At 41.9% G+C, this 26,869-nt stretch overlaps 1 protein-coding gene across 7 annotated transcripts in view; it reads left to right on the top strand.

The window, feature by feature from the left end:
* Positions 1 to 26,869, top strand: part of RAP1GDS1 (Rap1 GTPase-GDP dissociation stimulator 1) — a 179,661-nt gene that overhangs the window by 89,015 nt on the left and 63,777 nt on the right. For 3 of the 7 annotated variants that reach the window (XM_090037111.1, XM_090037113.1, XM_090037114.1), the window contains exons 3-4: positions 16,401 to 16,523; positions 23,504 to 23,629. In XM_090037111.1, coding sequence (XP_089893237.1) covers positions 16,401 to 16,523; positions 23,504 to 23,629 — 249 coding nt within the window. Of the gene's footprint in view, positions 1 to 16,400; positions 16,585 to 23,503; positions 23,630 to 26,869 lie in introns of those variants that run through there. The other 4 variants (XM_090037115.1, XM_090037117.1, XM_090037116.1 and 1 more) reach the window with 2 other exon arrangements.

Raw genomic sequence — 26,869 nt, forward strand, 5'->3', positions numbered from 1 at the left:
AACACCCTACCTCTGGAGAGATCCTCAGGCTTGTCCACTCATACCTCAGACAGCCCTGGCCCAGGCTTTTGGGCCCCTCCCCATGATCTTCATCTGGGTGGTGATTGCCGACTCCTCTTCTCACTCTTTTCAGTCAGCCCTGGCCCAGCCTTTTGGGTCCACTTTGACCCTCATCTGAGCAGTGACCACTGATTCACCCCATTTTTGGCCCTAGCCCCTCACCAGGCCATTACACCCCTCTGTCGGGCCACAACTCTGCCCCTTTACACTGGGGCCTGGGGTTTTCTGCCCCTTAAGGCTCAGCTGCTACTTCCTGAGCTTAAATGGCCCCACAACTCTGTCCTACAACTCTCAGGCCTTGGGGTCTTACACTTCCTTGGGCTCAGGTGCTGCTCTTTCAGCGTGCCTGCCCCCCCCCCCGAGGGTCCAACACCTCATAGAACTCAGGCACTTCTCAATAAGCTTCCTGGTCCCCACTCCCTCCTGATAACCCATTTGAAGGTGGGGGCAGAGGTTTAGGTGCCCCAACCCCCCTTACACTGCAGAGGTTCTCAGTCCTGGTATTTGAGCGGTCCACAGGCAGGACCACCATGCCTCCCTATCCTGGCAGAGTGCAGTTTTAAGTTATACCCAGGCCCACTGAGGCCTCCTCCTTTCCCATAACCTCACCCTTACCTCTGAGATATTCCTGGAGCAGGAACACTGCTGGGCAATGTTACTGCCTGCTTGTTGATCTCAAAATGTGCTGCTCTTATAACAGACCTCTCCCAAAATTACCGCTTTCATTAACCACCTGGCAGCTAGCTCCCTGCTCCAGCCGTTAAAGTGACAGACACCCTAACGAGGTGTTCTGTCATTAGGGTCTTTGGCATATTGGTCTTTGCCTTGATGCTGAACAATTGCTTCATTCTTTTGTTTTGCATGTATATAGTGAAGCATATGGTAATGGTCACTAGCTAATTACTGTCACTTATAGTAATGGCTAAGAAAATTCCCAGTCCCAGAAGCATACTTTCATGTTGACTGTACTTTGTTGACAGGACCTCATAATAATCTATAATCAGGAAAAACTGAGAGCCCTTTGGATATTGCCAGGTGTCATTCAGTATTCACAGATATACTGTATTTTAAGAATTATTTACAGAAATTTTAAATTCAGGAAAAAATCTACCTGATGTGCAGAATTAGCCAAGACTTATAAATGAAACAAATATTTTGACATTATTTACTGCTCAGTATCAGACTTTGTAAACAGGTGAATATTGCACACCAAACACATTCCTTCTGTCAGACTGATTAGTTTTAGCTCTGCAGTACTGAAACAGTATATGACAAAGAAAACTACTTATACTGTTGAGAAAAATTGGACTAAGGAGTCTTAAGCTTTATTTACTCAGCATCTTTTCAGACTTCTAACAGCAATAATATAGCATTTTGAGTGGTAATCAGAGATTGATAGCTTTGAAACCTACCCTTTTTAATAGAAGTTTTCATATGTTGAATTAGTTTGGTGATCTCAGCACAGTCCCCAAAAGACTGTAAGTCCTCATTTCATATAGCTGAATTTTCAATTCCAAATAATGGGTAGTTGGAAATATACTCCCAAGGATAAGCAAAAACAGCATCAATTTCCTTTAAAACCAAAGGGCAGCACGTTAGTACAACCCTATTATAGAGAAACCAGATACAGTTCAGCTTATCGCATTTCACATGTGCCTGTTTATTTTACCAGTATTGCTGGAGCCAGATAACCTTCTCTCTTGGTAACAACTGAAGGTAGAATGTAAGGAGGAGTGAACTCGGAGGAAGGACATTTTCAGGAAAACCATGCTGCAAAAGTTTCTCGCTCTATTTCCTTGGTGTGGGAGGAGTAGGGTGGGCTTGCCTCTCCCTTGGATTAAGATACAGGGCCCAATACCAAAGCCTCAAGAGAAATGCAAGAAATCACAGCCATGTACACTGAGGCCCTGTACACAGTGTCCTTCAAGACACAGGCATATCTAAGGTTTTAAAGAGTGGGGTGTAGATGATATGGTGCATCATCACATATAAAACAACACACATTTTTCTCCAGTTAAAAATAAATTAGAAGCTCTACTAATGTACTAGGGGCCTAGAGCTATATTACTTGGTTTAAAATTGAAGGAAAAAGAAATATGACTTCATTGGAATAAGTTGAAAACAATCTGTGGGACTGTGAAATAGGAGCTTTATTACCAGGAGCACCTAACAGATAGTAGAATTTCAGAAGAAAAGACAGCTTGATTGGTTGAACATCAAGAACATTAGAAAGAAGAGAGGGTGGTTAACACCTGTAAAATAAAGAGTTTAGAAGGGATCAGGTAGATTATAACGAGTCATGAAGTCAACTGACTCTCTCAGCACTGCCTAACTTAATGCTGCTGCCACTGCCTGGCAGTTTTAAACTTTGGATTGACCAGGAATCAATTTCCTGAAATTTAAAATTACTGCAACTCCTCTCCTCCCTGCATCCACCCCTGCCTCCAGACCAGAGGTGGGCAATTATTTTGGGCAGAGGGCCATTTACTGAGTTTTGGCAAGTCATCAAGGGCTGCATGACAGGCAGCCAGGGGCAGATAAAGATTAATTTTCTAATTTTTTTAGGAGGCCTGCAGGCTGCATTTTGCCCACCCCTACTCCAGACCAACTTTGTGCCTTCATTGGGAATCATGCTGTCAGAGTATGGCATGAGCCCCAAAGGAGATGTGTAACAAAGGATTTTTTCTGGGCTCAGCTACTTCTGGGAACCATTTAACCAGGGCATCTTGGAGCTGGTAATATAAATTCAGGTTATTGTACCTTTTCTGGATAACCCGCTTTGATGATAGAATGAGCAGCATTTATTCTTATGTCCATGCTCGCTTTCTTTCCCTTGAGGCAGGGGTGGGCAATTATTTTGGCTGGAGGGCCACCTAATGAGTTTTGGTGTACTGTCATGGGCTGCAAGAGTAGCCCCACCCCCTGACAGGTGCCCCACCCCCTGGTTGCCATCTTGGGAATGGAAGTCCAGCCCACAGCTCCTGTTTGCATTGTGTAATGTAGAGGTGATTGCATAATAGCTCAAAATGAAGCCTTATACTTGTATATGGGAGTGAGGTGGAGGGGGGCATGGGTGGTTGGATATGGGGTTTGTGGGGGACTGTGGGTATATGTGGGGTGTGGATGTGTTTGTGGGAGGGTGTGGGTATGTGTGGGTGGTATGGGGTTTGTGGGGGATTTGGTTGTGTGTGTATTTGGGTTGTGCAGGGTTGTGGATGTGGGGGTGGGTATGGAGGTGTTTTTGGAAGTGTGGGGGTGGGTATGGGGTTTGTGGGGGACTCGTGGGTGTGGGGCAGTGGTTAGGTGTGTGGAGGGAGAGGGTGTGGGGGGGTAGCATGGCGGGTGTGGAGGGGGAGGGTGGCTGGGGGTGTATGTGGGGAAGATTGCATGGCGGATGTGGGTGAGTATGTATAGTGGGGTGTGTGTGGGCCCCCCTATAAAAAGCCCCCCTCCCCATTGTACACAGTCCCTCTCACCAGCAGCAGCAGGCGGAGGCCCCTGGCAGTGCATCTTTTCGGTGAACCCCAGGACTGCACATGATCAGGTTGTTGGCTCCATGGTGTGGGGCTCACATGCCCAAGCCCTGCACCACCGGGGGGAGCTCTGCACGATGAAGCTGGCTGCGCAGATCATGGGGCTCAGCAGAGAGATAAAGCCAGCTCGGCTCCATAGTATGGAGCTCCCCGCTGTTTTCCATGACCTGTGCATAGCAGCAAGCAGGGCTAGGCCACCAGCACCATTGCGTGGGGCTCCCCACCAGAGGCATACAGCTCATGCAGAGAAACCAGGAACTACATGCGAGCCCCACATGATGGAGCCAGGCATGTTCCTGCCACGCTGCCCTGGGTCCTCGCTGGCCCCAGCACTGGCCCCAGGACACCAGCGCAGGCTCCGCGTTCCTGTCCAGCTGCTGATTCACTCCTGCCCACCACTACTGCCGCTCCCCCCCACCACTACTGCCGCTCCCCCCCCACCTGCCTGCCAACTGCACTACCACCACCACTCCCCCACCACCACTGCTGCTGCCCTTCCTCTGCTGCTGTCTTACCTTCCCCCTCACCTGCCACCCTCCCCTTCCTCCACCCACAACTACACCTCCCACCCATGCCACTGCCATCACTCCCCCCTGGTTGGGCAGGGGGGAGTGATGGCAGGGTCTGTGCCATTCCATGAGCGAGGGTAGGAGCATAGCATGCACTGCCCCATGGGAGTGAGCACGGCTCGACTTCAGGTGAGCACAGCAGGGACAGCTCAGGGCCAGGTGGGATATAGTGAATTGGTAGGCACCTGCCTATGGACCAGATGAAATTGCCTGGCAAGACGGATCAAGCCCATGAGCCATATTTTGCCTGGCCCTGGGCTAAGGCCAGAATGTGGGGCTGATCCAGTGACTGGTGGGCCAGATGTTTGACATCCCTGCTATAAAGAGTATTCTGTGAAGCCATAGAATCATGGAAAAGTAAGGCTAGAAGGGATCTTAGGAGGTCATTTAGTCTAAACTCCTACTCAAGGCAGGATCACCCCTACCTAAACCATCCTATCCAAGCATCTGTCAGACCTGTTCTTATAACAGTGTGAACAACCCTCTTGCACAACTACCCAACTACATGGCCTAATGCCCCAAAACACTGAAAGCATCCTAATTTGCCATAGATAAAGCAGGGCAGTAAAGGCACCCTCAGTGTTCTGCTGCAAAGAAAATAGTGGTTTGTTAGAATATACTTAAAAAGATCCAAGAAAGAATATCATATTCCTTCTAAATTGGTGCTAGTCCCATAGAAGTCATCAGTATTCCATTACTTAGAGATTGGATGACATATTCATATGAAGGGTCCATTCCCCCAGGGTAAATTTTGTGGGTCTAATCTGGCTTTAGATACAGATATCTATAGATAAACACACACTCACTGATCCTGTTACTGTATATTATGGGAAATTCCATCATATTACGTTCTTTCCACATCGTCATTGAAACATAAGGTGGAAACTAGTCTCTTCCATTTCTTTCTGTCATTTGCTGCTGCTTCCATCTCTTCTGTGGGTTGAGAGCACCTGCTTAGCTCTTTGTGCTAAAGGTTCTTAATGTTCATCATGCTGCCCTACCCCTTGCCCTGCTCTGCTGCCTCCCCACACACTGCTGCTCTCACATTCCCTACCCCAGCTGCTGCCAGGACAGAGATAGCAGTGCATTGGGGGATGGGCAGCATTGTGTGCTACTTCCCCATCCCCTGATCCACAGTGCATTTGCCTTGATCACGCTACTCATGCAGATGTGCTGTCCTATCTATCATGGCCAATTGGAAACCTCATAAAAAAGTAACTTCTGGGATCAGCAAAGTATTCACAATATCTATTAAATTAAAAAATAAATGTAAATCAGCTCATATGTGACTGAATTGCTAAGATAGGGCTGTGGAACTCTATTGAAACATTAGAAAAGAAACTAGATGCCTTAAAAAACAAGTGCCTATGAAAGATACTGCATTTGGGTGGAAAACTTAATCTCTAATAAAGGGTCGGGATGGGGAAGCAGCACCCAAGCCCTGGCATTCCAGCAGCAAGCTGAGGCAGGGACTGAGACATCCAAAATTATTTATATAGGTTACAGCCCTCCAGAAAAACAATGTTATACCTAAAAGCAAGCTGTAAAATCTGCCTGGAGTGAGAGCTATGTTTTACCAAAGAGATATCCATGGCTTGGAACCCTTATTTTGCACATTCAAAAATCTTAGCTTTCCTGGGAAACTAATTAAAAAACCAAGAGTAGCACTGAGCTCTCTGCTGACTCCACCAGCCTTAACTCAGGCTGCCACCCAGCTCATTTTTCGTACACTGGAAACATTGGCTACTGCCTACTTAGTGGCTGTTATAGCTCAATCCTGATCATTGCTTCACAGGGTAATGCTCTCAGTGCTTCTGTTCAAAACAAGGAGGAAAGGGGGTGGAGAGGAAAATGAAAGAGAAGGAAGACAGAGGAAATGAGGGACAGAGAAATTAAATGTAAGCCAAAACTGAAAAGGAGAAAGAACAAATGGGAGCCAAAAAGAATAGACAGGGGTGGGGGGGGAATCTTTAATCACAAGTATTTTTATACAGCAAATAGTTTGAAAAAGAAAATGAGAGAAGGTATATAAAGCACTAATAGAGCTTTCAGCCTCTGGTAGAGGGAGTGGATTCAGTTATTCTGGACTAAAAAGATTTATCTGTATAGGTAACACTATACTGACAAACCCTTCTATTTCAGACATGTTTCAGTGGCAAGAATGTGTTTTTGCTGGAGTAGCTCATCCTTATTTCATAAATAAATTAAGCAATGCCAGTGAAAGCATTCGTTTTACTAGCATCATTGTATCTATAGTAAGACTTTTGCTGGTATAAAAATGTCATAAAAAATCACACCTCCAACCGACATTATTATACCAGCAGAAGTGTCTAGTGTACGGCTGATGGCAGAAATCTATTCTCCAGGGAGTTATGGGTTCAGCTTTTAACAGGCTTGACTCAGCAAGTTTGGTAAATTGAGCTCCACTGAATTTATTCTGCAGTTTTTTTAGCTAAATGCCCCTGTAGAAGTTACAGTCCATGATGCATTTTTATAGAACAGGTTTTTACTTCATTATCATGGCGTAACATGTTTTCTTTCCCACTGTAAGAGCCTGCTTATTACATCTTAAGTCACTTCAGTGACTTAAGGTAAAATTCAGTGGTACTGTATATGCATAATGTGAAAAATGTTTTGGAACAACGTGGTACACCAGTATATATATATGTGTGTGTACATGCGCACGTGTGTGTATGCGTGCACATTATCATTACAGTATACACTGCTTAATTGGAACACATCAAATCAGGATGACTTTTTTTTTCTTTTTTTTTTTTTTTTTGGAATTTCTCCCAGGAAACTGGCTTAGCCAAACGATACTGAATGATAATCACTGTTGCTTAGTGGGGTTATATTTAATATAAATTCCCATTAATGGTGATGTATTTAGCTAGTGCCAAGTACTTAAATGATGTTTATTCAAATGTTAAATTCCAAATGGTATTCTTGAATGCAGTTTGCCAAATAAAGATTTAAAAATTATATATTCTTAGGGCTCTAAGGCCTCTGTCAGTATTAGAAAAATGAATTCTCAAGCCTCTTTGACAAAATTTTCTTCTTAAAGCTATTATTTTTAATACACAGTACAAAGGCAAATAAAAAATATTATTCCTTGCAAAAATTGCATGCAGGTGTCAAGAAATTCGGAATTCAGTCTGAAAGCTTATCCTTTGTCCTATCCCATATGCTTATGACTAAAATATGATCTTCTTAATTATTGAACTCCTTTTTTTTTAATCAGTGGAAGTGGTGAAAGCTTTTTAGGCTTTCTCAAGTGACTGAGAAAAAAATTTTGCTATAGGGAATTAATATCCAAATAAAGGGTTAGCAAAATTTAAAGGTGGTATGTTTGAGGAGATTTTGAAGCATTCTCTAGACAAAAGATTCATTAATAGGAAAATATAGAACATTTATACTATTTTGTAGTCTACAGATCTGGTTTGAATTTCATGGTAAGCCAAATTTTAAGCAAACATTTTAGAAAATATGTACCCTATATACATTTTATAGATGGGGAAGCTGAGATGTAGTGAGATCACATAATTTTCCCAAAGTTTTACAGCAAATCTAACAGGTGGAAACAAGGGAGGTTCAGAGTAAAGCATTCCCCCAACTTTTGCACATGAAATGTAATTTCCTAGTGATTTCATCCAGTTCAGATGGACAAGGAAGAATCACAGCTCTGTGTGAATAGCTTTCACCATTTTTTTGTTTCTTCCTTGTGTGGTACCCATGGGACACATCTACATAAGATGCTATGTTGCTGTAGCAACTTGCTGCTGCAGTGTAGCTCATTGCTATGGTAACGTAGCATCGCCAGGCATGAACCATGATGCCAATGCTGCTGCACAGTACTAGCTAACAATAACTGTGTAGCATTGGTTCTGTCCAGTAACACCAGTTACTGCACTGTCATTTTAGTACTTGCTTAAGTACTAACTGCCTTGCATAAGTACTAAATGAATGTACAGTCAGCCACTCATGTAGATGCAGCCATGAAGTACTAATATGCATATATTTCCCTGCAGTATGAAAAGCAAGAGCATATATTTACTCAAAATATGAGGTTCCCTTCCCCCCCGCCAGTCAACATGAGGGAGAAGCCTCTCATCTTATATTCACTTACAAAGTGGAGGGAAGAGCAGGTGGCTGCTGCAGCTCTGACTCTGAGCCCAGGTTGGGGCCACAGTCAGATCCACAGCTGACTCCTCCCCCCCTCCCCCACACTTCTCCTCTGCAGCTTCTGCCCCCAACCCGCTGCCTCCTTCCTGCCCCACACCTCATTGTCAGGTGCAACTCGGCTCTGGCCAACACTGCTGCATGGCCAAGCAAGGGCTGAACTTCCATGTGCCATGCTTCAGGATGGAACAGCCCAAGCAGCATCTGACAGTAAAGGGTGGGGGGGAGAGAAACAGAAACTTCAGGGAGACGGCAGGGGAAGGGTCAGAGACTGGGAGGAGTTTGCGGGGGGAAGCAGCAGAGACTGGGGAAAACAGGGGGAGAAGAGACAGAGACTGTGGGGGGAAGGGACAGAGGCGGGGGGAGTTTAGGGGGAAGAGGCAGAAACTAGGAGGAACCGGGGAGAGGCAGAGGCTGTAGAAAGCTGGGGGTTGGGGGTGCAGGTAGCAAGGGGTGCAGAAAGGGAGGCTGTAGGGGAAATAGTGGGTGGGGGCAGAGGGCAAGAGGGTCACCTTATTCCCCCCAGCCACTGCTTTCCCTGCTGTAGCGGTGGGGGGGATTCAAGAGCCCTCCAATACTTAGATTCTATACCTGGAAAATTATAACAAATGTATCATTTTTCCATATATAGAATCTAATCAATGGGGGTCATCTTATATTCAGTGTAATCTTGTATCCAGGTAAATATGGTAAATTAAATGAGAATATGGAGGAATGGTCAACCCGTGGCCTCTCTGTATGGCAGACAGCAGATTGGGGAGGGGACAGGCAGCACTGACAGGTAGGGCAGGGAGAAGAAAGCAGAGGAGCAGCTTGGTCAAGGAGCACAGGACAGGGAGCAGAAAGCTGATTAGCAGATTGGGTAAGGGAAAAAGACTGGAGTGGCACTTAGGGCACGTGTAGGGCTAATTTATGGTATGCCTGCCAAAAGGGGTGACCCCCAGCAATTTAAAGGGATGGTTGTCATCTTCATTATCCCTCTTAATCTTAGGATAGAGTTTATAAGGTGTTAGACAAGTTGGGGCTTGTCTTTTCTCTTCTCTAAAGAAAATGCTGAATAAGACATTTTCCACTTTTTCGCTTGATTAAAAATAAGTGTTGCTGAAGGAGGCAGAACAGAAAGCAGACACTTTCTCTTTTTGGAAACATTCCCACAGCTAAGACAGGTGCATAGCTAATTGGGAGAAGTTATATCAAGGGGAACTCTTGTTTATATTTCTTTCTGCATACAAAAAGTAATTTCTTTAATTTGTATTTTATAAGGGGGAGGGGAATTTTTCTGTAAAAATGGATCTCTATGAACAGGGCTTTCTTTTAGGTTAAGATACACCAATCAAAATCTGACAATATCCAGTTTTAATTATGATCCCCACATTTATTGATGTTCATTAGGACCCATTTCTTATGTTCAGTTGGTCAGTCTAGAGCTAGATTTGATGGGGTAAAGAAAAAACTATAAAGCTAATGCAAGTCAGCCATGTGCAGTGTTTCTTGTGAGAGTCAGTATACTAGGAATACACGCGCTAAGCTGCACATGTCTGGTTTTTTTGCAGTATGAGCCCACACCATATGTAATTTTTACTTAGTCCCCTTCTCCCCTATTAAAAGAGCAAGTGGAATGTTTTCTTTCATCTTACATGTGGCTTGTCATAACTTATTTGTGCATTCACTCTCTTCTCCTGATGCTTGGGTGGGGGGAGCCCATTATAAAACCAAGGTCATTTCTGCAGTGTTTGGAAGAGCCTTATACAGCATCCTTGCAGATATAGTACATAACAGCTATTACAGCTCTGGCCATCTCGAGCCTGTGGGACTTCCCACAGCTTCAAAAATCTGGCAGTGGGGGAGCAGTGACAGCATTAATTGTCACTCCCTCGCTGTCAAATTTCCAGAACCATGGGGAGCCCTGAGAGTTGAATGATATAGTCCTGTGTGGTAGATTGCTTCACCATGTAGTCGGGCTGACACTCAGGGTCCCTCCATTACAAGATCAAGTGCTAACCCCATGCAGGTCAACCTTGTGCATCTCATCCAGCCCATGGGGCCAGAAGGTTGAGCACCACTCTTCTAAGCTCTTTTTATTACAATGCATTCCCCAACAAAGTACAGTGAATAGTGTAACTAAATCTCATTGTGCAAAGGGAGCAGGAGCGAGTTCCATTACTTTTCTCCTTACTGGCAGGTGCCAAGTAGCAACACTTCTAAATTTCTTTCCCACACCCCTGTTTTTAGTTCTTTCACTTGAGAATGGTGGAAATGACAGAGAAATGTAGTGTGAAATGTGCATTTAATAGGAAATACAGCCAAGAGCAGGAGAGAGTTAACCAGTTTAATTTGAGGGTCTCGTTAGATGTTTCCTACAGTCATTATTATTACTTGATAATGATTAATCAGTCTATTGACACTTGTAATCCACCTCTCAGTTTGGAGCTCTAACTATAATTTCTTACCCATACCCTGTATTCCTCCCTCTTCAGGCTCTGCCTAAACCATGAAGCCAGGATATTGACATTTTAATCATGCTGTTATGACATTAATAAGATCACACAGTGGACACATCTAACACACTCTTACCCTAATATCAAAATGAGAGAAGTTTCAGACAGCAGGTTTTGCCTCAGTCCTGTTTTCCATTTTTGCTAGTTTGTTACTTTAATGCATCACATCATGTGGAGTGAAGTTGATTTTTTTTTAAGACACTTTGTAAGTACAGTACCTAGTTTTATCTACAGCTATGCTTTTCTTCCGTACTTAAAGGTTGTGCTGGTTTCCAGAAGGACAGTGGGTACATGTATAGAGGCTGAAAACTAGAGCTTAAAAGAAAACATCTCAAGTCAAGACTTATGCACAGTAAAGGGAATATAAAGATTGCGTTTGTAATGCCAGGCTGTCTATGGTGCCAGATTTTTAGGACCAATTTAATAGATGGGAAGTGGATTATATAAATAATTTAGGTAAGAGAGAGATAATGGTTGGCTCTGGCTAACCAGTTAGAATATGGGTAGCAATGCCTCTTATTTCCCTCCAGAAGGTCTAATGTGGAAGTCACTGGCTCTGCCCATTACTTGCTTCTCTGCTGTCTATAGACCTAGAAGCAGTAGGAATATCATTCAGGTGGTCTTGGCCCACTTTAAAAGGCATGATGGCACCAAGAAGGCAGCAGACAACCTGAAAACATTACACTTAAGATTTATTATGGTTTTATTTTTAACTGTGCAGACATTTACTCAACCCCCCAAGTGTGGAAAGAGCCTAGCAGCTAGTGGGGACATCCTATTTACAAATATTAATCATACCCCCAGCCAGAAAAACAAATTAGCCTCCTCTTCTGCCTTCCCAGGGAACAAACAGGAAGAAAAATTAATAGATAATTTTTTGCTTTTAAAACATCCGCATTTCTGTAGTTCTGGAAAACCACCATTTTTCTTAACATGCAAGGTTGTTTGGGGGCCTTGGCCTCTGACAACTGCTGGAACATCATCTCCAAAAGCTTGCGGCTCTGTGGGAGGAAAAACACAATAAGTGGTTTTAATATTGTACTGGAAATACTGCAATGCAAATGCTCAGCCCAAATGTATGCCCAGAATGAATAAAAATCTGACCTACCCTCCATGGCCCTTATGTGTCATTTAAGACCCCTTAATCCCCTTTCCCATCTCTGCTGATATCTGCCATGAGGAACCATCAGCTAACCCATGCTTGCTCTCAGTACCCAAGAGAGAGAAGAAAATTATTCATTTGGGGGGTTTTGTTGTTGTTGTTGTGCCTGCAGTTACAAATATTAGCTGTCATGATTTTGGTTTGAGTGAGTCCTGCAGGTGGGCTTAAAATTGTGAAGAAACTATGAGTTTTATTAATGCATACTTTTGAAAGTTAACCCTGAGATATTCCTTTGGCCACCCCCAAAAAAAACATGGATTAGCTACTTATCTTTCCTGCCTTCTATAGTCCTGCCTCCTGTCTGCTTCTTGCTTCTAAAATCACACACCCTCAAAAAGCCCTGCATATCCGTTTCTTCCACAGCCATATGCCCACAGTCTCTACCAGCAGTGTCTGAATTGAGGGGGAGTACCTGGCCCAGCAGGCAAGTGAGGACTGACTGGAGATTTTCCTCCATTGATACCAACTTCTGCTCAATAGAATGATGCATAGCTTGCTTGTTGTTGGGGCCTTCTTTCTTGACAACAAAAGCCATCATGAAATATGGAGTAGAAATGTCGGACATGAGTCTTCATTTGTAGGTTTTTAAATGAGCCCTTTTTTTTATAGTCAGGTAAAAACAACGCCCAGAATGTTTCAATGGCCTGATGCCATTAAATCCTTTACCTGAATCCAGATTTTTTAAGGAAGTGGCTTAAATTTCATTTTTGTGCTTCAGCTCATAGGTCTTTTTCCTTTAATATTTTTACTGGGAGACTAATGTGATGAACTCTAAACTGAAAAATTGAGCTAGGAAGTAGATTGTTGCAAATAGGACTGTTTAGGGTAATGAGAGGTAGTTAGCTGTGTTAGTCCAAAGTCAGTCAGACGGCAAGGCAGAGTGGCACCTTAGAAACTAAATGCTGCAGAGAGGCATAAGCTATTTAACCCTTCTTTGCCTCTCTTACCAGTGCCCCTATCCTATTCAAATCCCCTTCTTTGTAGAACCCCTAATTTCTGCAAGTCCGTTTATAGCATTTGACAAAGCAGGCTGTGGCCTCCGGAAGCTTATGCCTCTCTGAACCAGTTAGTTTCTAAGGTGCCACCCTGCCTTCTGTTTAGGATAACAGATATGATGTTGTAAAGATGTCCCTTATACTTGTATGTACCGTAGATATGCCTTTCCCAGAAGATGTGCTTTAAACACCTGTATTTTTAGATTAATGAGTGTTCTCTGCTAAAATGTATTGTCCCACAATACTGTGCTCTACTTAAATTTTGAATGAGTTTATACATGCATCAGTAGGCTAAATTGCAACCTTTCTCCCATGAATATAGTCTGTGCAGAGCAGTAGTGGATAAGTGGAAATGCTTTGTTGTGTTCTGTCCAAGTAGGACTTAAGCAGGCAGAATGCCTTGGAGTGGCTGAAAGTAGTGTGTGTCTTTTAGCTGGTGGCAAAAGTACAACATGTTCTGATCATGTAATTGCTGTAAGAGACTGGCAGATGTGTTGTGGAATGGAGTTCTGAATGACTATGCACCCTGTGACCCAGAAGCATGCTTGGACATCATAACCAGTTACCCACTGTCTTCATGGTTGGGGAATTGTAGGGTAGGTCTTGTGCAGAGATGCCCATGTGTGAATTCGGGAAGCCATCCAGCCATGGCAGGATGGAGCTCTGTTCAGCGTAATTTATCCTGCTTCTCAGTGAACAAGGAGAGCCCAAGAACTTCCAAGAGATCAAGCTCAGAGAAATTAGCATCATCATTTGTACTTAATAGCCTGATTTTGTCACTACTCTTCTCATGGCCTGTATCAAGGCACAGTTCTTGCTCTATAATCAGATAATGAATGTTGGCCCAAGAGCAGCATTTTTCTTGGCAGAATACATTAACCTCCATGCTGCCACAGCCAGATGACTTCCAGAATCCACGCTACCCTATTTAAGGCTGCCTTGGATATCTCTATACTGTAATACAGCCTGTAAGATATACTCCTAGTGCAGTATCCCATCTGGATCATGGGAGCTAGTGGAGTGGAGAAAAAGGAAGGCAGTAGGGTTCCAGTAGTGCTCAAGAATAAGAGAAGACCCGAGATATTATTTCTATTTGCATCCTTTTTTGACCAGTAGCAGAATTGCTGATTCCAATTTCCAGCAGAGGTCTATTTAGCCTGGGACCATATTTTTATTGGTACTTCCTAATCTCAGTCAAATAAATCAGGGCCTATCTACTACACACAGCTTGCCTGGAGAAACATTCAATTTTATTTTCCCCACTTCTTGCAGGACATATTTTATTCTATTTATGTAATTTATGCATTGCACAATAATGAATACATCAAACTGTACACCATAAAATAAAACTGGATACAGTACATCTCAGCAGTATGGCAGGAGAGACCACAGTAATGCTTCCTGCCTACTAATTGTGGGTAAAATTGTATGTCAGTAGAAATCCACATTTCCAGTTTTGTTTTCTATAATTTGGGTACTGAAATCAAAGGGGTCTGGTAACCAGTGGATTCACAAAAAATTTTTCTTGTGGCTGTGTTTAGCTTTGATGTGAATTTTCTACACATAAAAATTTTTTCATCCTTACATGCATACTGGGAAAGCTCACCTGTAAAACTTACATTATGTCTTAAAACTGGACAATTTGCAACAGCTTCCAAATAGATCATTAATATTATGTTGTGATGGCAAAAGGTTTGCTGATGTATTTGAAAACATGCAAATATGTAAGCTTGTAAATAAATAAAAAAATATTAATTTATCTTGTGTTACTTGTTGAAAGCATTTCTAAATGGCAGTTAATTAAGCTTCTGTTGATCCCTCCTCATTTGGCTATATCAACATAATATAGGTGAGGAATTTGAGCAAAAGAATAATTTCCCAAGATCATGTGCAGTTAGTGACAAAGCCAGAATTTGAATCCAGGGCTCTTCTCTCCTTATGTAAACTTGCAGGTTACCCAATTGGGATATGGCAAGCTCTTGCTGGTTTGTGGGGGGAAATAGTTTTAATTAAAATATCAATCAGTTAAGCTTAAGTTTCCACTGCCACAGGTTCCACTATGCCAAGTTAATAATAACCGTCCCTTTCAAATCCTGATTTAAAACATAGCACATAAGTATAAAGTACATTGTTGTGTTCTCCTCTACTCCTCCCGCTTATTTTGAGCTCTCAGAACCATTGTACAGGAAAATTGCAATACCTGATTCTTAAGTTAACTTTATTTTTAAGCACTGAAGTGTCTTATGGTCTATTAGAGGCATGGTTTTTACCTCATGCTCTATTCTCGGGTCTCCCTGATTCCTGGCAAGTTTTACATCTGTTTGAAAGTGAGGTGGGGATGTTGCACATCTTGTAGACAAGACCTCTGGAAAAGCAAGAAGAGACTCAGTTTAGATGGATTTATTCTGCTTTGCACAAGAACGTCCTGCTCTGCATCTTGCAAACAGTGTTGGAGAACATGACAACTTGTGGCAGGAATGGTGAAATATAACAGGATTCACATTGCATGTACAAAATGACCTGAAATGCCACTGCCATCTCATCATACATGTAACATATTTGTTAATCTGAAATGGAAAAAATATTTGAAAGCAGAAAGATAACACATTTAGAATACAGTGCTTTTTTGCTTGACTGCAGTCTAAATTCCCTATGTTTTTGAGCTCTGTAACAATGTTATTGCCAGGGATGTGAGGTGGGGCTATCAGGGAGCAGAACCCTCTCAGGAACTAGAAGGAAGAGATCATCTTGAAACCCTTGATTCTCAACATGACAGATGGGGCTCTGACCCTTCTCTCTGGATCTGCATGAGAAATCCTACAGCCTTAGCACAACAATTCCCAGCACAGTGGCAAGCATGTAGAGCAGGGATTAGGCCCAGGATCTGCATAGCTCTCTGGTTCCCCAAATCCCAGTTGTCTATTAGCTCACCTGTATTTGAACTAAATCCTGCTCTCACCCCCACCCCCCCCCAGATCAGGCCATTGTGTTGTCTTTATACTTTTACAAACACATTGGGCTCCCATGTACCTTATTGCCTCTCAGGCCTGGGTCAGGGTTTCATCCCGTCACTCTGACTGCAGTACTTTCCCTTTCTCTGTGTAAAATGAGGAGGATCATACTTTTTTTTAATCACGTTACCTCATAGGGATTTCCTGTTAAGTGCTTTGAAATGGTAAAGCTCTTTGGCAAGAGTTAAATGTCATCATGTCACTATGTCAAATGAACACTGAAACATCACCCTTTGTTTTTATGTTGCTGTGAAATTTACCTTTTATGTAAGAGTTAGATCTAAGTTATATTTTTATGTGGAGATTTTGAATGTTTAGTCTCCTCTCTTTAAAAACAAAAACCAGAAAGCCTGTAAATTGTTATGCAAGTCATTTTTGTGTGATGTTTTTCAGATATTGAGACAAGTGAAAAAATCCAGAAAAGTGGGATTCTCCAGGTGTTTGCAAGTCTGTTGACTCCACAGTCTTCCAGCACGGCAAAAGTAGCTAACATCATAGCAGAAGTAGCCAAAAATGGTGAGGTTTTCCACAAGAACTTTTCTGCTGGAACATCTTCAGTTTTGCACCTCACTTGTCAGTATGTTTTACTTCATTTATGTTTTCATTTTGTAAATTAGATATTTTTCATCTCTCCCTTTTCTGTTTTTGTCTTGTCAATATTTTGTTACCACTAGATTTCTTTAGTGCTCATTTATCCATTTGCTAATATGTGAAAGCAGCATTTGGTCAATGGAATATTAGTCTTTAATTTTATTCTGTTTGTTATCGTTTTAAACAATTGAAATGTATTTTATTGAGTAAAAATATTAAGGCATAGACTTTCAGTAATACCTATGAAAAGGGTAATAGATTTCTGTGTAGATGTTGTGCGTAATCACGGGACTCCCATTGGCTGCACAGCCCAGCATCAATGTCAGGCTCTCTTTAAAAGATTTGGCAAGAGGGATGGCCAGACTTTCAAAAAATGGGAGCCTTGATGCCACAGCTCACATTCGCCTGCTGTGGGTTCGCCCACAGCTTGATGATGTGAGCTCCTACTCCTCAAACAGTTAACAAAGATGAAGCATCTTGAGAAGCTGATTGGGGACAGGGTCTTTGAGATCTACCCTCCCCAATGAGCAGGACTGCCTGTGGGATGTGTGGCAGAATGCCACCTATGTCTTTCCCCAAAAACTCTGCCCTGTGACAATGGTTAACATGTTCCCTGCAAAGGGCAGACATCCCATCTCTTTAGGTAAACTGAGTTGGATATATTCCTGAGGGAGGGGGGAAACCTGCTCCTTCTGCCTACGTGACTGGGATCACATACCTGGGTGAGGGGCTTGATCTCCCTTTTGTTCTGAGCAATGCCAGTCTACCCAGCAACCAGCGATGCATTCAAATTGGTTGGCTGGCAGCTGGCAGGTGCTGGTCTCCATTGGACCAAGTAAATGAGGTCAGAAGGTCTATATAAGTTAAGGACTGCCCAGGAGGAGGTACAGAGGCCATGATGAAAAGCCTCAGAGAGAAAAGCTGGACCATCTGAAACTTGCTTTCTTTCTTGAAACTCATGATCTGTGAACTGCTTGCCTCCAGAGGGAATTTCCACCTGCCTCTGGATGATACTCTTGGGTAAGCTACCTGAGATCTAACTAGATATATAGCATACAGTAATCAGATGCGTAATCAAAGGCTACCCAGCCATGCCAGTTTGCTCTATGGGATTTCTCTGGTATTGCTCTATCCTGTACCCTATTCCAAACCTACTCCTTGTAACCAGTAAAGTTCTCCTTTGTACCTAGCCTAGGAGACTTATTGGGAATGGGTCTAGATTATGCCTTGGGGTCCCCTTGGTTCAGCTGACTAAGGGAGACTAGTGTTTGTGCTTCAGACTGAGGGAAGCACCCCAAGTTCTTGAAGTGGGTTGAGTACCCTCAAGGGCTACTAGACCTGAGTTTTCCAGGGGGCACAGCCAGGTTCAGTCCAGACCCTGGGTGGTGGTGGCGTTATCCCAAGGCTAGCGGGTGTGCTCCAGGAAGGGGGTCAGCCAGACGTGAGGCACCCCCAGGGAGGCACTTGGAGCCTGGAAGGTGGTCGGGTGCAGTGAGGTGGGTGGCTCAGTGCAGAAGCACCCCATACTGGTCCACCACAGGATGCCAGTGGACTCCAAGTAGAGTCCATTCAAAAAAAAGTAGAGGGATCTCTGTGTGGGCAAGGTCATGTCTGTTAAAGGAAAGGCAGAGGCAGGCAAGATGGGAAGCTTTGACTGGGAGCTTGCTACCTGCACATTGTGGATTCCATCCAGAAGCCAGTTGGGTTCCCTGGTTCATGTCTCTGAAAGGAGAGATATGAGGTAGGTACTGCAAGGGGCCTGGAAGTGACCTCCTGCCTATGTTTTTCTCACAGGCTCAAGGCACAGCACATGATGCAGCTGGGGGAGGGTCACGGAGCACCCCATGCAGAAGCACAGTCTCACTCAGCAGCTTCTCCTGCACTGGAGACAGAGTTCAATTAGCCAGTCCATCTGACCAACCACATTTTTCTGGTTGCATTGGGCTGTAGATAGCTACAGCTATCTATTAGAATGGCCGTAGCCACATAGAGACCGTACATAGCTAGAAACCACTAGTCACCTAGACACGTAGGGGACTTATGTGGCTACATGTTGCTGTGTAACTACGAAGAGAGTTGTAAAAAGGCTAAACATTACTTGAGTGAAATTATGTCCATACCTGTCACAATATTTGGGCATGGGGAAGAAATGAAATGGGTCTTGCAGATAGGAGCCAATTCCTGAACCCCCAAGGGAAGAGAAGGGGAGATGTACTTGAACTCTCATACTCCTCAACTGGCTCCATTTTCATGCTCAGAGTTACAGAGAAGAGTTATAGACTGCAAATAGCTCTGCCCCTAGGAGAAACCAAGAAGCAGAGGGAAGGGTGTTTCTCATCTGCTGCCTATTGGAGGGCCTGGCAGCTCTTGCTTTCCCTCTGCAGATTTTTCAAACACATTCTTCTTCAGGGAATATATTACACAGTGGTTCAAAACTGGCTTCTTGTTTGAAGACAGATTGTTGGTTTGCTCCTTCTGTTCAAGTTGAATTGGAATGTTAAGCATTCTTTTAATGATTATTTTGACAGAAATGAAATAAATCTGACTTAAAGTTTACTTCTCTCCCTAAGGAGAGATGAAGTCATTTGCATATGCCCAAATCACTCTTCCCTGTATTTGATTTAGGTGAGATGATTTAATAGAAATGTTAACCAAAGCGTTGTTTTCTGATATGCCTGTAATCCTAAATATTTAACTCATTTTTTTTCTACTCAGTTAAAATTCCATTCAGAAAAAAGTCATACTCTATAAAAATCCAATTTTCCTAATTTATCTTATGGTTCAGTAAAGCTGTCAGATGTAAAAGTCCAAGAATATTGCTGTGTCTAGATCTTTAACAGAGAGTCTATAATCTACGTATACCATCTTTTTAAACATCCCAAAAGTATTTCCTGGAATTTTGCTGCTTTGAAGTAAAATTACATATGAAGGGTTTAGAGTCAGAAAAACATGAAAGGAATCAAATACATTATTTTGTACCTTAGTTATTGAAAGTGTTTGAAGTAAATTAAATGTCAAAAATCTGCATAAAACACACGCGTACCAAACTGACATATCAGAATACATATGAAACTTATTTCTCAAAAGAATAATGTTTTAGATGAGTAATCCCACCAACCCTATCATATATTTTTTGCATCTAATAAGTTAATTAAAAGATTCATAATTCCTAATATTTATATTAGAAAATATTATTCAAAGATTTGCTGTCTTCCTTTGTCTTATTTGCTGCCCATATCTCAAGAACCTAAATTCCTTAGTATCATAGCAAATATCTCTCAAGTCTCCTTTTAAACTGCTTTATTGGATATTAATGCATTCAGAAGAGAAGCTACTCATCATACAAGATATCTCCTAACTTTTTCATAAAGTTCCTGTAAAGTTTCTTCTAGCCAGGATCAAATCAAAGCCCTTTGAAATTATTTACAGTCCCCAATGCTTTTGGAAGTGGGATGGGCTGGATTTTCTGTTTGGATTTTCTGTCCATTGGTAGAATAGTTATTTAGATTGGATTTGAGGAAGTACCAAGCACGCCCATTTCCCTTGTCCTCCTCTGGAATACAAATACCTCTATTATCAGTTTTCACCACGGTGTCAGATCACTTTAAGGAGAGGCCAGAGATTTTAAATTAGTTCTTTGGGTCATGCCACACAGCTTTTGGGTCAGGCTACAAGAAATGAAGGATGGGCCTGCTGACGCCCAGTCTGTGTTCCAGTTGGCAACGTACAAGGAGACCAACTCCCAGTTCCCTCCCAACCCTACTACCCTGCCTTGTTTGACTTCCTTTCCATCTTGTCCATCTTTTTTCCTCCTGTACAGATGTAGAAGTTTCTTACTGTTGCTTTCTAACCTCTCCATTTGCCCTGGTAATCCTGTACCAACTGATCTTCCCTCAGATCTATCTTTATTCTTCCGTACTATACACTCTCTTCTGGCTCTTTTTCCTCACCATAAAGACTTTGATCTGTCTTATCTTTGACCACTCTTTCCTCCCCAACTACATCTCTGTATCTCTTTCATTTTTAAGGTGACTGAGCATATTCTTTGCAGTCACTCCTTGCAGTTCTTCTACTCCAGTTCCATCCAAACCCTCTGTAACTTGTCCTCCACCCTGGGCACTTCAGTAAAACCTCTCTCACTAAAGTTACTAATGACCTCCTCTTAGCTATATCTCAGCATCAGACTTCCATTCACATCCTTTTTGACCTGTCTCACTGCCTTCCAGGCCATCAACCATGTACCTCCTCTTGTTCTAGCATGAGTTCTGTAAATTTGTCTTCTCATCCTCCTCCTCTCTCTCTCTCTGTCTGCTCCTCATCCATCCTTCAGCTTTCTGTGGAGGTTCCACAAGGAACGTTCCTTGGTCTCCTTCTCTTCCCCCTTTATCTCAGAGTAATCTCCACTGAAAATATGAAATCAACTACCATCTTTATACTGAGATGGTTATCTGACATCTCCTTAGGGGTGTCAGGCTGTCAACTCAAGCTCCAGGTAATTAAAACAGCTCTTTCTCTTCTTCACACCATCCCTCTACCATCTATCTTGATTGCTGTAGACAACACAATCAACCTACCTGGCCCATACCCTAACTGTTATTTTTGGTGACTTCTCTTTATGTCCTCTCATCTACACTGTTCTAAATTTTGTAAATTTTTTTGGCATAATGTCTTTAAGATATGATCTCTTCTCTCCATCTGCATAGCTAAAATTCTTATCACATCTCAACCATTGCAACATCTTTAGGTCTCATATTAACAAAGGTAGTGTTGCCCCACTCATAACCCATTCAGAATACTGCTGCAGAGATGATTCTTAGACCCCATTGCCTCAGGCATCAAAGCCCTCTTGTGGTGTATCACACCACTGCCTTGCCAGTTTCCCTTTTGGATTAAACATACACTTGATCTTCACTCTTAAACTCCTTTCTTGCTTAACGCCACCCTGCTCTCATTTTCTGTCATGATGTCAAGAGGCAGAGAGGGAAGGAGAGGAGGGAGAAGAAAAGAAGTAATGAAGAAAACTGGGCTGAAGCAGAAAGTAGGATAAAAAGGGGGAACAACAATGGTGTAAAAGATTGCACTGCAATACTGACATTAGACCCATAGGCCCACTCTGTTCATCCTATCAGAGCAGTTATGTACCAGTTTTAAAACACTGGGTTGTTTGAGGGACAGAGGGTGAGAAGGGCTGTTGTTTTGGCGATTACTTTTGTGTCATCTAGACAAGCGTACTGTTATTTTTAAGACTACCATGTATCTTTATCTATACAAGAAACTGGGGAATTTAATCTGTGTTAATGTTAAGAAAAATTTACACTGCAGATTACTTGTGACAAGTATGGGACTTCAGATGCAGGGATACTTCATGGACTATTGTATAAAGATTTGCTTATTACTTTGGATGTGTGGAATATGTAAACAGTTGCATGTAGAAAATAAGTGTTATGCATCTTTGGGTTCCTGGAATCACTATTAGGGGAGTAATTGATACAGATCCTATAACTAAAAAGGCTGACAGTTTCCTCCCTCCTGTTCCCCCCTAAGAAAATTGTATATTCTGGCTTGTTCTATTTCAAGAGGTCTGAAAAATAAAGAGGTAAAGAGGTTTGGGAAAGACATTTCAAGAGATAATTTGCCACTACAGGCAGTCCTCAGATTTACGACACAATTGGTTCCTGAAAACCGCATCTTAAGTCGAAATGTTGTAACTTAGAACCAATTTTCTCATAAGAAACAATGTTATAAATGGGGGATTGGTTCCTCAACCAAGGCCTGATACCCTGTTTTCACAAAAAATACCCCAGAATTTTGTACTCAATCAATTATAGATGAGTAATATAGCTACGTTAAAGTATTTATATTGTAAATACCAATCATATTGATTTGGAAGGACTTCTTTTAGGTGACTTTGCTGGACTTTTTGAAGGGTTCTTGGCTGGAGTCTTCTCAGGAGTCTTGGCTGCAGGTTTTTTGGGGTCTTGTCTGTTTTCTTAAAAAAAGTGTCCAAGGAAGTTTGGACAGATGTTCTCCAGGGAGATGAGTGACTCAGCGAACTTGTTTGCTGGTGTGGCTTTGCACTGGATCAAGCGTTGTAAAGTTGAAACTGACGTCATAAAGTTGAAACAGGGTGTCAGTTTATAAATGTTGTAACTCGAAATGTTGTAAGTTGAAGACTGCCTGTACTTTAATCCTCTGCCCCCCCACTCCCCATTTGGCCAGTTGGTCTATGGAAACTGACCTTAAGTCACTGGGATAAAGTAGCCATTTTTGCTTCTCCCTTTTCTCACTTTTTTTGAGACTTCCTGCCATGAACCTGCTGTTCAGTCTTCAATCCCTGTATTTCATTTTTATACTAGCAGCTTTTCAGGTGTTTTGAAATGGGCTTCTACTTCTGTTTTCATTTAATTAAGATAATATAGCAAAACAGATAAGGCTGTTCAGTTTGGAGGATTAATGCTGTGGTCTTAGATCTGCTCTTTTGCAATTCAGTGGTTTAAATTTCATTTACTTAGCAAGCCAGAGAATCATTGTTGCCAGTATTATGTTTTTTCCTGCTTTTGTTATTGTTCCTCAAACATGCTTAGTGATTGTTTGGGGGGGATGTGAAATTAGTTTACAAGAAAGTCAATTAAATCTGCTTGATTCCTGGTAAATTAATGAGGAACAGAAGAAGTGTAGTCAGAATGTTGAATTTGAGCATGTTCTCAAGAAGTTTATTTTTCTTTTCAAGAACCAGATCGTTTCACCATGCATTAATTTATTCTCATACAATGAAAGAGCTTCAAACTCAGATTAAAATTAAAGTCTGTTAAAGACAGATACGTGTTGGGGGAAGACTTCTAAACCAACTTCAAAGGTTCAAACCCATAACTCTAGACTTTAAAATCTCTCTCTCCTGTTTGCAGAGTTTATGCGGAACCCATGTGTGGATGCTGGGCTGATCCCTCCACTGGTGCAGCTCTTAAATTGCAAAGACCAGGAAGTGCTGCTACAAACAGGACGTGCCCTGGGCAACATATGCTATGATAGCCGTAAGTCTTGCAGTAGAACAATTTTTGTTGATGGTATTTTGAGTGTTTTGTTTTACTATTCCACAGTCATGAACTAGCAGTAGTTTTCCTCCCTTCTTGATTTATATCTTGATTGTTCTAACTTCATAGGGCATTTATGTATATCATAATTAAACTCTGCTTGCATGACAGACTGATGAAAAATCTCATTTCAATATCATGATACTACAGGACTTGGGAATATAGAACACTTTTTATCAGAGTAGACTAGATTTTCAAAAAGCACCTGCTACAAAAGTAGAGTCACTGCCCTTTCTCCTCCCATGGTGGGAAGGAAAATACATTTCTCCTCAATTCTGAAAAAAAAAACAACAGCAAGAGGAGACTGGATGAAAGCAACATAGCCCAACTTCATTGCGCACATGCTATAGCATTTTTCCTTAGATGATCAAGGCATCAGGAACATGTACTTACTTTTCTCTTTTTTTAAAAATAGATTTTGCAGAGCCATATATTTTTGGGTAGAAATGTAATGTTGCATTCAGTTACAAGTAACATAAATGTTTACACGATTCCCACTACCAGTTCAGAGATGCAGTAAAATCCCATCTCGCCGGCATTCTATAAGCCAGAATACTCTATTAACTGGAATTTCTGGCCGAATGCGGGGGCGGAGCAGGGGGGAAGCTAGCACGCAGCGGCTGCTGCCGCCACCCACCATTCTGTGCTATTGTCTCTCCATGTGCGGCCACCCCCCCTGCACTCGGTGTGCAGCTGCCACCACCCCTCCTCCCTCCCTCCCCCCCCCCCAACTCTGCCTCAGATAACTGGGATTTTTACGTAACTGACACCTAGCATTCCCCACTCATACTGGAGAAGAGAGATTTTATTGTAACATTTTGAAAATTTAGCTTCATTTTTCCCACATTTAAATATTTTGATAACTATGGGAAAGGCAAATCCCCTTAGTTTAATAATATTTTTTGTGGTTAGATGTTCTTGTGCCCTGGTCTCCACTTTGATATGTGTGCATCGTTCCTCTTAGTATTTTCAGTTCTAACCTGCACATGTTAAGAAGAGAATATACTTCTGAATGAATTATTATTCCATAATAAATTCAGTGAAGGAGAATCATGGAGAAAATGTTTATATTCTGTTGGTTATTCATATAGAATAATTAGAAAGCCCTGAATGTTGTAAACATGTAGGTCTCTGTTTCGTGTTTCATGTTTGCTAAATGTTTTAGAGTTCTGAACATTGTCTGTGCAATAGATTGTGTTAGTATCTTTCTTCATTGCATTTTAATTCTCATTCTAGTTTGAAAATGTAAATTTTTAAGTTGCTATACATTGCTTTGTCTGTGACCTCAGGGATGTTAATCAGATTTGCCATGGTGGTATTTGCATTTGCAGACATCTACTGCTTGAAGATGATAACATTTCATCCCTTTGTTTAGAGATTTCCTACAGGCATGACTGATCAGCGGAACCTGCTTCCCAGTGGAAACTTCAACAAGAAACTGTTGAGCTTTCTTTAGTGTCATTTATTAAATTTTATTTCAGGGTCAAAAGTATATAAAAGCTCACTCCCTGGTGATACTCAGTTAGCTTATTGCATATGAATAAAAAATAGATAAAGCTGTATGCCACTATTATTCTCCCTGTGTTTCTGCTTGAACAGTAATTATGATACACTAAAAGAGTGTCTATAAGAGGCCATCAAGTACTGTAGAACTACATTTTACAAATTACACTGTCTGCAGAATTTATTCAGTATGCTGAGTCATTATCTGATTTGGTAGCATTTCTGTGGAGCAAAAAGAGCACTGGTAAACTCTATAATAGGCAGTCATGTATTCTGTATAGTAAATATTGCTGCATTCCTTTAACTTGACTGTAACATCGTTCCTACATTATTAGGGGCGGTAATGAATAAGGTATAATAAAATGTCAGATAAATCAAGATTATCATATCTGATTAAATTGGAGTAAGTTACTGCAGTGATTATACATTATATCCATCCTGCCATGCCTTATATTTGATTTAACTTTTAAGAGTTATGTGTTCAGGTAAACAAGTAGGATAATTTAAGCATGAGTACCTTTGTCTTGTTCCTTACTATAAACATTTAATTATAGTTATTTTCCCTTATGGTTTTTATAATTAAATTGTAAGAAGGTGAGTTTTAAGGTTAATAAGAGCAGAATATGTAGTCTAATATTTTTTCAGTACATCATATACATAGACAATATTTTTTCCTTTTATTCAAAAAAAAAAACACGTGTTCCCTTTATGAAATAATCAGTTTTAGAAATCCATAGCACCTTATTTACTCTGCTTCAAATTCTAAAAGAATTTTACCTATGGTTTTATATTTCTAATTTCTATTGCACTATGCAGTATTGGTTTTTCATCATCTATTGAATTTTCATAATTTTCTCCATCTAATTTCTTGGAACAACAGCTGAACTCCAAACAACTGCGAGTTCAGAATCTGCTCACTACTATGCATGTCATCCCAAATGAATACTGCACAGATCCTTTATGTGAAACCAGGTCCCTCTCTGCAGGTTCAGGCCAGAACAGAGATCTGCCTAAGATTGAAACCAGTGAACACTTTGTATCCTTGCAAGTGTATAATTTACACACACAAATGCTCTTTAGCTGCAGCTGTCATGCAAGGAAATCACTTAGGGTCCCTTCTGTGTTAGAGGGGAAGCAGTTGTGCGACTCTGTAAGGAGATTTTTTCTAATTTAGAATGAATTGTTTGTTAAACACAGTTTATGAAAATCCTGGGCCAAAAGGCCATACAGTATGGCCCTGCTTTTCCCCAGATCTTTCCTCCTCTGTCCAGTGCTGGTCCCTCCATAGCTGACAGATCCCAGGCAGGACTATTTCTGCAGAAGTCAGCAGTGGAAATCCTCTGTGGAAAAGTTAATTCAACTTTGGGTCCCAGTGCTGAAAGAAGTATATGCCCCTCCATAGTTGGAGAGTGGGACATATGCAGGAGGCCTTGTATGGGGTGCTTTGAACTCTTTTGGAAGCTTGAAGTTGAATCATTCCTTTTTACAGTTTTGTAGTTTCTGGGGTTCGAAGGGAGCTGAGCAGATCATCGAGTCCAACCCCCTGCCATGGCAGGAAAGAGTACTGGGGTCAAATGACCCCAGCAAGGTGTTCATCTAGCCTCCTCTTAAAGACCCCCAGGGTAGGAGCCAGCACCACTTCTCTTGGAAGTTGGTTCCAGACACTAGCCGCCCTGA

Source organism: Crocodylus siamensis, chromosome 2, assembly GCF_052110815.1.
Source record: "Crocodylus siamensis isolate JL-2025a chromosome 2, ASM5211081v1, whole genome shotgun sequence".
In the NCBI taxonomy this organism is placed as follows: domain Eukaryota; kingdom Metazoa; phylum Chordata; order Crocodylia; family Crocodylidae; genus Crocodylus; species Crocodylus siamensis.